This window comes from Lycorma delicatula, chromosome 11 (genome assembly GCF_047948215.1).
Source record: "Lycorma delicatula isolate Av1 chromosome 11, ASM4794821v1, whole genome shotgun sequence".
Lineage (NCBI taxonomy): Eukaryota > Metazoa > Arthropoda > Insecta > Hemiptera > Fulgoridae > Lycorma > Lycorma delicatula.
The window spans coordinates 57,978,369-57,990,945 of NC_134465.1; the positions used below are offsets into that span (position 1 = coordinate 57,978,369).

Genomic DNA, 12,577 nt, shown 5'->3' on the forward strand with positions numbered 1-12,577 from the left:
GGTGTTTTTGGTAATCAAAAGAAAGTGTTATAAGATTCTCATCTTTTCTCACTATAAACTGAAAAATTTTTAGTTTTTAAAGAATAAGCTCGCTTTTTAGAAATAAGTTTTTCTTTTAATTAGAGTTTGGAGTTCTAATTCTTTTAAAGAAAGACAAGTTGAGAATTCGTCTGTTCTGGGAGATCTAGAACAGACCATTTTTACTCTTTTATCTGGATCTGCAGTTTCAGCATCATACATTTGCCACATCTTTTTAATATTTAGGTCAAAACTTAGGTACAACCGACAATCAGTCTTACTGTGACAGTATAATTTAATGTTACTGTGAATATTAGAGATAACATTTGGAATATATTCCATTATACAATGGTGTTTAAAGTAACTGATAATAATATTAATTGTTCAATTATTTCTATATATAGATAAATATAAGCTGATTAATCACTGATCAGTCATGTGTTGCTCTCATTTTGATAAAAATGTTCCTATTCCACAAGAGATCATTTGTAGGGCTAATTTAAACATTTTTTTATTTTTTTATTAATGTTATCTTCTAGTGTAATGGAATCAAGTTAAACACAGTTTTATTAAATTGGTTCATTAGTTATTTGGCTTATTATGCAGTCTCAAGCTGGGAAATAGGATTCATAGTTAGCCTCCATAGAATCCATAGTTAGCCAGAAAATCGTATTCAAAATATAAAATCATATTCAATTGTATATTCAATATAAAATCGTATTTTATATTTAAACCTCTTACATTTTTTTCTCCTTCTCTATAAAAGGAGTGGGTGCATAGAAAGGTTCATAGCTCTACAAGGCAGTATGAATCCAGCATTCCAAAGAATTAGAGCATTTTTTCCAAGAAGGGAGCAGCTCTCCCCATTTGTCATGAATAATAAACTTTTTATCATGACTGATAAAAATTTTGCATTGGATCAGCTTAATTATTTGGTACAACCGTAAATATTGCTTTTTAAAAAAAAAAAAATTATGTCATCCAAGAACAGATATAGGGTTGCTAAAGGAATAACCTAAAATACCCTAGGAATAACCTAAAGGAATATCCAGAATTTTACATTTGAAATTACACCGTCATGTATTACTTCAGAGGTGTGAGGATGATGTGAATGGAGAGTAATTAAAGTGTAATCTTGTACAGATTCAGGTCGACCATTTCTGAGATGTGTGGTTAAATGAAACCCAACCACCAAAGAACACCGGTATCCACGATCTAGTATTTTCTAGATTAATTGCAAATTATATTATTAAACTCTTATCATTAAAATGTTTTATTTCTCTTTCTGATAACTATTCTAATTACAGCTACTTTTACTTTTTTAAATTTTTTAGTGATGAGGTATGAATTATGTATTATATGAAAAAAAAACAAAGTTTGACTGGGATTCGATTCCAGAATCTTTTGAATGAAAAGCAAAGACTCTTATCACAAAAGTTAGCCTATCCAGATACTTGTAACTACAAATTCAGTTAAATTTGAATCCAAATCTGTAATAATTGGAGAAACCAATCCGTTCCCATTGATAGATATCTTAAGTATTGAAATATGACTCATCTAAAGACAACAATTAAATGAAATATTAACATTCATTTTATCCATTGACGCTATAGATTAAAGAGTTGTCAGAAAAACAACTGATCTTAAATTATCTATTGTTAATTGATCTGGGTTTTTTAATTTTTTAATAATTCTAAATATTGTATGATGATGATATTGATGACAAAAAACTATTCAGAGAGCTTCTCATTTATTTAAGAAAAATAAAAATTCACTCCACCAAGCACTGTAAATTATGTCTGGTTACTATAATATTATTCATTGTACTCTAAAGCAATTTGTAATTATTTATTTATTTATTTATTTTGCTCAGCAAGTCATAATGGTGTTTTTTTTTTATCAAAATGTCATCTGCAATAAAGTTTACTTAATATCAGATATTATTGTCCTTATAAATATGTTTGATTGTGATTAACTTATTTTTATTGTACTTTTTCTTTTTCGATTCGTATAAAAGCAAAAATTTAATACTAGTATCACAGGTCCTGATTTCAAGACAATTTGAAAGCAACCAATCATGAAATCTTTTGCTTTTTTTGTCTTAGCTGCAGTATTAGTGGTAAGATATTTATAAAAAAGATTTATATTACCAAATTTTTTATTCAGAATTTCTAAATAATTAGGCATTTTTTCATTTTATGTTTACCTAAAAGTCAAGTTAGTATCTATCTATAACTAAAAGTGTATATAAATATGTGTAAAGTATCATTTTGGAATATTGGTCAACAACTGAATTCTGCCAACTAAGTTTGTTGTACCAGAACTTGTTAAAACATTTATTTGATATCAACTTCAGTTATATTTTTTTATGAACTCAAAAACTTCATTAACTTTAGATTACAGGTATATATTATAACGAAGGAGTAACAGTTTACTTACAGTATAGAGTAGCAATTAAATATATTAAAGAATATAAAAGAACTGATGTCACTTTGGATCTATAAACACAGATGAAGATTTTTTCAATAAGCAATTGAGACCAATTAAAAATTTAATTATTTTCTGTGATAGGTGCAACTAATTTTAGAATTGTTTTTCTTAAAAACAATTTCAAGTGTTATAATAAACTTTAATAGTTTTATTTTTGTATGACATAATCAATTCTTGCATATATTTTCAGCAGTTTTTACAAAATTGTTTAGAAAAACATAATTTTTTTAGTTCGAAGAACTTAGCATCACTACCTTTAATTAGGGGGAATATTGATAAAATTTTTAATTCTTATTACAACAATCTATCCAAACACTTATTAAGAACAAATGCCTCATAATTAAATGCCTATACTCTTTGCTCAAAGTAAGGTTCTTGGCCAGTAAAAATCTTCTTTTTTTTATATAACTTAAAAACTGGAGACTAGGTGCTGATTTAGGAATTTTTACTACCTTTTCTAGGGCTTTCCATAGGAGCTTTTTGCTCTCTAGAGTATTGAAAAGAAATTCTTCTTACTTTATTCTCAAAAGCATTATCAGTAGTGCTGCTAATCATATTAATTAATTTCACAGGGAAGTGAGTAAAAGTTTTGGTTCTGTCTTAAAAATGCCCAATGGTTAGAAGAAATTTTATGGTATAGTAGGTTGTACTTAGTTAATTAGCATTTCTCTTCTACCTGTAGAATGTAGAAATCATCTAAAGAACTGTATCCTATCTTTCACCCTCTCAGCTTGGGCCAAATCATACATATCATACTGTACATATTGTTCTCCCATATAGACTTTTCTTTTAGTTACAAAAACAGTTCTAAATATTGTAATAGACTTTTATAATGTTTATTTCTGTATGAGAAGATGAATTTTTTTGCATATGTTTTATCATGTAACAATCAATTTTTACAAAATCATATTATATTGTTTTCGGAGTGTTTCTAAAATGATGTGCTGGCTATATTTTTTGGATTCTACTTGTAAAACTAAACAGGAATTATTAGGAAAAATGGCAATTCCTATTTGATTCTCAAAATAAAATCCTTTATTCAAAATAAAAGGCTTAATATTTTAGCCAATAACATACATTTTGATAAAATTTATATATATGGAGATGTAACAAATTGAAAAATAAAAATGGCCGTAATTTTGTAAATTGTGAAGGTGTTAAGTCCTGATTTTTGCTAATTTTAAAACTTTATTACAAAGACACTTACAAAATATTAATGAGATTCCTCTATCTGAACTCAAGATATAAATTTTTATATAAAAATAACAAAATGGCGGACAGGCGGAGAACGAAGGAGAAATTGTCATGTTTCCTAAGGATATTTTTTTAGTTTTACAAGTAGAATCCGAAAAAGTATAGCCAATTTAGAAACACTCTGTATAAAAAATACATACTATTTTAATTTACATATTTTTTTAATGTCTGTGGGTAATTTTCACAAAATTATAATTCACTATGTTAAAATGTTTTGTATGAAAATTGTTATATAGGTTTATATAATGTTAAAAGATTATATTTCATAATTAGATTTGTTTTTAAGTGTATTTTCTTATATAAAAATATGATGACAGAACAGTTTTTTCTATGGATGAAAAACTGGTATTATTATTATTTCACTTTATGTAAAAAATCATGCTGTGTTTTAGTGCTTTGTTTTATAGGTACCTTAATTTTCTTTAGAATAGTAATAAAATTTTAGTAATGGTCACCATCTTTTTTTTTGTGTAAATATAATTACAACTGGTTGTTTGGGAGAATTAAAAAACTTTTCTGTACTGAGATATTCCAACTTGGATGGATATTCTTAAATAAATGAAAATTTAGAGGAAAGTCTGTCTTCCAAGGTATGAAGGTAAGAGTAACAATAATGAATGTTGTGTGACAGTTAAGTTGGAATTAATACATTCTTAATTTTTTCAGGCTGTGTGTGTTGGATTGCCAACTCCAAGATATGTAAGTATTTATTATGGTATTTAAAGTCTTTGTATTTTAGATTATTTTACAATACGCCCCACAAATTTATAGACTTGGACTGAAGATAGTTACTACCTAAAAATAAAAATATTATTCCGAGCTTGTTAACTACTGTTACCAAATAAATCATTATACTTTTGGCAAATTTAGGTAAAAGTTTCAGAATTAAATAAATTTCATATATTGTAAGATATAATAAGTGAGTAATTATATTAATCATCAAGAATAAAATAAAGACAATTTATTTGGTTAATATCACTTTATAAATTTTAGTTAACAAAATATAAAACATGATAAAGTTTTATAAAAAAAATCAAAAGAAAACATTGAAGAATATACAAAACTACTATAAACAAGTGATAAATAAAATTACGTATTAAAGTATAAAATGTAAATACATTACATTCAGACAGAATGGATATTTAAAAATTGTGTAATTCTGTAAACCAACACATACTGTAATGAAGAGGAAAAAATTAAGTAACAGTAATAATTAACATTGCATACAGTTATAAAATATTTAATTTTTAAATTTTTATAAAATATTTCAAAATTTGAAATAAATAGTCACAAATGATAAAGTATTTAATAGATTTATATGAGTAATTAATTAATAGTATGACTATTGGTAAGTTAATTAATGTCAATAATTCATTCAAATCATAGTTAACAATTAATACTTAACCATACTTGTACTTAATGTTTTCAAGAATACTAGTAAAACATTGATAAGTAAGCTAATTTGTATTCGTGTGTTTGTTGGGTATATTATACTTTATTATATATATTTTATTAAGTTCATAAATTTCTATTTATTCTTATGAATAGATTGAAATAAAATTACAGTACTTTGTGGAAAAGAACACCTAAGGTGAAATATTGTTCTTCCGATACAGTCCTGTGATCCTACGGTGGAAAATGTTAAACTATAACTAACAATTAATTTTTGTGATTAAACATTGTTTATTACCAAATAAGCTTTATTTTATTAACTCAGTTACTGTGTCTTATAAAAACTATTAATTAAATCATTGAAATAAAATTCAGATTGGGTTACAAATAGACAAGTTATTTGTAGTTTGCCCATTGATGTTCAATTTGTGCTATATAATTTGTACTGAATTAATTTTTCAAACGTAAAATAAAATACTCTTCATTAAAATAAATTCAACTTAAAATTTACTAGAGAATTTTTTAATTCTATTTCATACTTCCTTTGTTTTTTTTTGGAATAAAAAATTAATGATTTTACTGTTTTACTGACCTCATGTCAGTATGGTAGCATTTTCAGCCTTCAGCTACAATTTTTTGTTTTCAAATCTTGGTTAGAGTTGTTTATTCTTTCATCCTTAATATAAAAGTAAGTTATTAAAATATTAATGGTTTCAACTTATGTTGATGAAATAATTAGAAAGCCCAGTAATATCCCAGAATTAAATTGTTTAAATACACTTAGATTTTCAATACATATATTAGTTCAGTAATACATATTAGTTTAGCGTATTAACTTTTTGGAGAGTTTAACTACAATAAGTTCAGTATATTTAAGGGATGCTTTAAAAGAAAATTATAAGAATATGTAGATTGAAAATCTTCTTAATGTTTTTCAATCTGCAGTTATCTATGTCTTTCATTTTTATAGTTTACAGTTTCACAATAATAAAAAAGAAAGAAAAATTCCAGTGTCTGTAATTGGATTTTCTCATTTTAATGTCAATAAAAATTTAAAAAAAACATCAGCAACCATTATTCGGCAATAATTAGTATGAACATACAAAAGTAATGTTTTATTGTGTTGAGGCTCTGGTCAGTAGCCTCAAGCCAGTAGACAGCTTATTGAAAAGTGATTAAATATATTAAGATTCTGTAGCTGAGGATAACATCCTTGAATTTTTTTTATTGTGTGGCAAAATTGTTTTTAAAAGGAAATTGTGAGCTACAGTAAGATTTAGTGCCAAACCGTACTGCCAAAAAACATTTTAAATGAATAAAATATTAGTGTTCCAGTAATCAGATATTTCTTCTGATGTTAATTCAATAAAAAAACTGATGTAACTAAATTAATAATGTAGGTATGGTTTCATGATATAAAAGAAAATTATAAATATGCTTATTGAATTTTATGTCAAATTATTATGTACACAAGTTAAGAGAACCATATTAATTGTTAAATTTATTAAACAAATTTTATAGATCTCTTGTGTATTTTACAGGTATACATTAAAATCATATTTTATTAAATAATAAGCGAGTTCAAATGTATTTGTTTTCTGATTCATATTCACTATTCAAGTATTAAAAATATCTTTAAATATTACTTTAATCTTTTTACAAAATAATTCTAATTTTATTTTACTTTTTTTACAGCTTGACCCACTTAATCCTTATGGATATCTACCATCACCATATTTTCCAACACCTTTTAACCCATTAAACCCACTAAATCCACTCAGTCCATTAAGTCCACTTAGTCCTCTAAACCCATTAAGTCCATACTATAAACCATACCTCCCAGGATTTAATCCATACCTCCCAGGATTTAATCCATACCTCCCAGGATTTAATCCATACATTTCGCCTCTTGGACCAATTGCAGCTAGTAGTATTTTACCAACACCTAAGGTAAATTTTGTTTTTTCCGTTTAGAATGTGTAATACAGTATTAAAAAACTGTACATGTTGTAATTTACTTTGTATTTAATATAATAACCTGATTGCATTTGAAATTTTGTGGTGGCATATTTAGTTTAAAAAATAGGCTAAAATATCTTAGGTTAAAGTTTCTGTTAAAAGAAGGGAAAGATTTACAACTTTTTTCTATAAATTTACATTTTATTATAGTATAGAAGGTATTGATTTATCTAACAAACAAAATTACTGAATAATAATCAGAGAAGAAACATGTGGAAGTAACATGTGACATATGGAAGATTCAAATAAATTATAAACCATTCAGTCTTACCCTCTAATGGATATATTCCAAGAGATAAATTTGACTTTCATATTTGCTATTTAAAATAATGTTTTTCTGTTTTGTGCCTTAACTACTGCAGTTGGGAATGGCATAGCAATCCTGAAGAATAAAATCATCATATAAGCAGAATTAAATTTCTTTGAGTAAATTAATTTTCCTTTTAAATTTTGTAATCAAGTTAAATCAAAACTTATTATTAATCAGTACATCAAATCCTTTAAAGTATAGACATGTTTTAGTCAACATCATTATGAATATGGAGGACGTAGAGTAAAAATTAACTCTCAAAGAAAGTAAATCTATTTGGTACCTCTTGTATATATCAGATGTTTCAGCTGTAAGAATGTTTTTGACAGATGATAATAGCATTAGATGATAGATAATAGCGTTAATAGATGATAGGGTTCCAGCGTTCAAGTCCTAGTAAAGCCAGCTATTTTTACACAAACTTGAATACTAGATCGTGGATACCGGTGTTCTTTGGTGGTTGGGTTTCAATTAACCACACATCTCAGGCAGGTATGGTCGAACTGAGAATGTACAAGACTACACTACATTCACACTCATACATATCATCCTCTGAAGTATTATCTAAACGGTAGTTACCGGAGGCTAAACAGGAAAAAGAAAGAAAGAAAAGATGATAATAGCAGTTTTTACTTGGCTTTATTTTTTTTTTGTAATAATCAGTTTTGTGAATTCATGTTTTCAACAGTTATATTTTAAATTAGTGGATTTTTCCTATGTAAATTATATAATACCTGTTAATTAGAATTTTATTAAAATGAAAGTGATGATACTTTAATTTGTCAATGAAAAAAGTTAAATAAGAATTAAATGTTTAGTTGAATTTACCAACTGTTATACTTACAAGTATAATTATGATTTACTTGAAAAAACTGGTGTTCTATATTAACTAAATATCTTGATTTATTTGTTGTTCCATTTAAAATTGTAATTATTTTTCTAAACTTGAGAATGAAGTGTAATAATTTCAATTAAATTTTAAACAAAAAACCTTCATTTGAGAAACCATCTCATACTTGGTTGATTTTTATGAACCCTTAAAAACCTTAAAAACAGATATAAGTTAATAGAGAGTAAATTTTTTAATGATGGATTGTTATGTTAACATCCTGAATGTAGGTAATATTATTACCTCAACTATTAAGTTTCATTACTAGCTTAACTATTAAGTTTCATAATTACTAGCTTATTGGGAGGAATTGGAGAACTCAGATTTACCTGATAGATACAAACATTAAGATTACTACACAACCATTGAACAGGAAATGAAGCTGCTGAATCAGGTTGACCATTCAAACCTTCTTCTACTAATATTATCAACTGGTTAGTACATCTGACTGGCTAAATTATCAATGTTCCAACATCCTTAGCATGAAGGATCTAACAGTTTGTAGTTAACCCATTGAACTGATAATAGAGAAGGGAAAAAATAAAGGGGCAGTGGGAAAAAGTGGTTAGTAATAAGACAGTTTATCTGACCAGGTGGTTTACCATTTGTCCCAGAGCTTCTTATATTACTAACATGGAATATTAAACAAATTATATAGTGTTGTATTGGAGTATGGAATGATATTTTTACTAAAAATAATTATACTTTCTGTTTCAAATATAAATTTATGTTGATGGTGGCATGGAAAAGGGTAGACTTGGAATTTTAATGGCAAAAATTAAATATTAAGCTAATTTAATTACATATTCTCAATTGTTTATTTTTATGTTAATAAACATATATTTTATGCATTTTACTAATGGGATAATACACTTTTTTTTGTTTCAGCTTCTTTTATAAGCCACTAAAACTTATTTCTGTGGTCAGCATGGCATTTTAACTTACTATAACTAAATGTACTTATGTCAACAAAAAGATTTCATCTTTGTTACATGCTACTGTAAATGAATAAATATGAATTTATTACTGCTCATGTTTTGTTTAAAATTTATTTTAATACATTAGGTTCCCTTTTTACTTGAACTAGGTTTGGATTTCAGAATCTGATTTGGATTTAAAAGTTAATTCAATAAAACAAAAAAAAAACATAAGAGAATAAAAATAGTGTAATATGTTATAAATATGCAATAAATATTTTGTTCATTAGCATTGTTTTTTTTTAATACAAATATTTTTCATCAAATTTCCTGTTTCACTGAAAACTTTTTTTCAGAACACACAAGGTGCTCTGTATCTCAAAAAATATAGAAAAACTGTATCTTCCTGACTCCAAACTGATTATGGTCAAAATTAAATTACATTAATGCCCCCTAGATAGAAATAATTGTGCCAAATTTTAACCAAATCTGTTTTTTCACTATATAGATATTAAACAAATTTATACAATCTTACATACTTATGTATGTACGTAAATACATGCATAAGTACATACATATGTATATACATAAATATATCCTTCCAGAATTTTTCATTGTAAAAATTGCGTTTTTAGTTAAACTCATGAAACATCAAGATCTGCATAAACTCTGACATGCAAAATTTGTGCCAATTAGTATACTTTACTGTATGTAATATACTGTTTATTTATATAGTGTAACTTAATAGTCAGTTAAGTAAAAATAAAAAATACAATCATGAGTAAAAACTTTCAATAACAATTTTTATGGATACACTGTATACATATTTATATGTTTGAATCTTTTATTACATTAGTCCTAGAACATCAACTCCTTTGTGTAATAAGACCTTTTGTGCTTATTATAATCTTATGAAACAAACATGTGTAAGCTAATATGCTTATAAACGCACATACATGTATTGTTAATATGTAATTGTATTTAGTAATGTTATGTTATACAGTAGTTAATTAATTGTATAAACAAAATTATTCTGTAAAAATCTTCACGTTTGTTTATATGACAACTAAAATATTACTTTCCAATTGACAGCAAATTTGGACCGGTTATTATAAACGTTAAAACATAAAAATTATTTGATTTCAAAAAATCTGTTAAAGAAAACAAGAGACACAAAAAGTTATGGAAAGTGGGATCTGTTGTATCGTTTATATTGGTCATACATACTATAGGTAATATTCTTCATTATTTTCTACCCATGTAAGATAAATTAAATTTTGATGCTGTTTTCAGCAGTTTTTCATTCAAATGTTCGAGGGTTGTCCCATTAGTAAAGCAATGAGTGTATGCGCGCAAAAACGAAGACATGGAATGACTTGTGGCAGTCGGCAGTGTATTGCCTTAAGTGTCACGAAAAGGCTAGAAAAGTTGTTTGTGGTTTATTAAGGGCAATGATGTCAATGAAATCTGAAGATGATTCAGTAATGAATTTAGATCACATAACAAAATTCAAGCAACGCGCATTCATGAAAATCAAAACTTTGAGATAGAGTGCCAAGTGGTGTTAGTGTAACTGCTACCTACTACAGAAACTTTATTTGGAAGATTTGGCGACCATTAAAAAAAAATTGACAGTGGTGTACAAGTTCTGTCATTGACATTTCTTTGATTATAGTTGGAAAATGCTTGGCCATCCACCATACAGCCCTGATTTAAATTCGCCAGACTTTGATCACTTTTCAAAGCTGAAGGAGCCACTTCGAGAAGTTCGTTTTAGCAGTTTGATTTCCTAAACCTCATCAGATGCCGTGATTTAGGAAATTTGACAACTCAACAAAGTCATCAACTGACAGGAATCTAAAAGCTGCTAGACCATTGGTGAGTGGGCATTACACATGGGGAGGGGGGAATTATATTGAATATAATTAATGGGGAAATTGAATTTATAATAAGGGATATATATTGAATTTATTATGGGGGGAATTATATTGTAAACTTGATTTGGTGTACAAATAATTATTCTTTGAATCCTGATGAATTGTGGATTATCTCTGGGACAACCTTTGTAAGTTTACATAGTCAGACACAAAATGAGTTGTCTTTTCTGCAGATTTTCAGCAGATTAAGCCAATTTTACAGGAAGATTGATTCGTTTATATCTTTCATCATACCCCAAAGGAAGATTGAGTAATTAATAAAAAGAATAATTCATAGACCATTTTCTCTCAAATGAAAGAGGTTTATTTGCTTATAGCCATCTCTTTAAAAAATAATTTATTTCTTATTTTTAAAAGATATTAAAGCATAGAAAACTAATAACATTATTTTTGGATACTAAAGATGATTCTTTCTTTACTGATTTGTTAGATGAATTTAATTAAATTTTAGTTTACAGGACCATTGTTTTTTTCTAAAGAAACTATTGTAAACTTAATAATTTTATAATTTGATTTATGATTTGGTTGTATCATGGTCCTCGCCATGGAATGGGATGAGCACTTCATTATGTTAGCGAAGCTAGTAGTCTGGCAATGTGTGGAGGAAGCCTGGCCTATGGATGGGGTCAAGGGGCAGCAGTGGAGACCATCAGTAACAGTAATACTTTTTCAACTATACAGATGAGCTGTGGCAGGTGTGTTTTATCTAGATGGAGACCACACAGGCACTGCTTGTCAGCTACTACTTTTCCCTGAATGCAATATGTGACGAGTTTCTGAGTGATTTGTAAGAGCTGAGAAGAGAGTTTGCTCATCGGCCGAAACTTTGTATGATTATAGCGGGAGATTTTAATGCCAAGCACTTCCATTCAGAGGAGGAGCCACTGACTGTCGGGGGCATGCCCTCATGGAGGTGATGAGCAGGTTAGGCTTTGTTGAGCTGAACGATGGTGGTATGTTCACATTCCACAGAGGTGACAGCCCCTGTGGAATGTGACATACATTGATGTCACCTTTGTGAAAGAGCAGTGGAAGAACTGGGTCACTTGGTGGCACATTATAGAAGAGGTATCACTCAGTGACTATCGAGCTCTAGCTTTTGAGGTGGGCCCACACCCAGTTCAGCGGAGACAGGGTCAGCCTCGGCCAAGGCTGACAGTGGCCAAAGTTAGGCAGTTCGAACAGATAATAGCGGTCTGGCTTGGGAAGGAAGAGAATGGGACTCCAGAACTCCTGTTGGCGGTCGTCCATGAGGAGTATATGGAGGAGTTTGGCACTGGAGTGCATGACCAGCAGAGGAGAGTGTTATACTGGTGGATGCCCGAGGTTGCCACGTTGAGGAGGGTATACT

General features: G+C 28.1%; 1 protein-coding gene across 1 annotated transcript; it reads left to right on the forward strand.

Annotated features, from left to right (window-relative positions):
• Positions 1-1,998: 1,998 nt before the first annotated feature.
• Positions 1,999-9,405, forward strand: LOC142332192 (uncharacterized). Its single transcript, XM_075378476.1, has 4 exons — positions 1,999-2,137; positions 4,429-4,461; positions 6,850-7,104; positions 9,261-9,405. The coding sequence occupies exons 1-4, from the start codon at positions 2,096-2,098 to the stop codon at positions 9,270-9,272; spliced, it is 342 nt and encodes a 113-aa protein (XP_075234591.1). The 5' UTR covers positions 1,999-2,095; the 3' UTR covers positions 9,273-9,405.
• The last annotated feature ends 3,172 nt before the right edge of the window (positions 9,406-12,577 follow it).

Coding starts and splice junctions, on each gene's coding strand:
- LOC142332192 (XM_075378476.1), top strand. CDS start 2,096: ATGAAATCTTTTGCTTTTTTTGTCTTAGCTGCAGTATTAGTG. Junction 2,138..4,428: donor TCTTAGCTGCAGTATTAGTG/GTAAGATATTTA, acceptor TAATTTTTTCAG/GCTGTGTGTGTTGGATTGCC. Junction 4,462..6,849: donor GATTGCCAACTCCAAGATAT/GTAAGTATTTAT, acceptor CTTTTTTTACAG/CTTGACCCACTTAATCCTTA.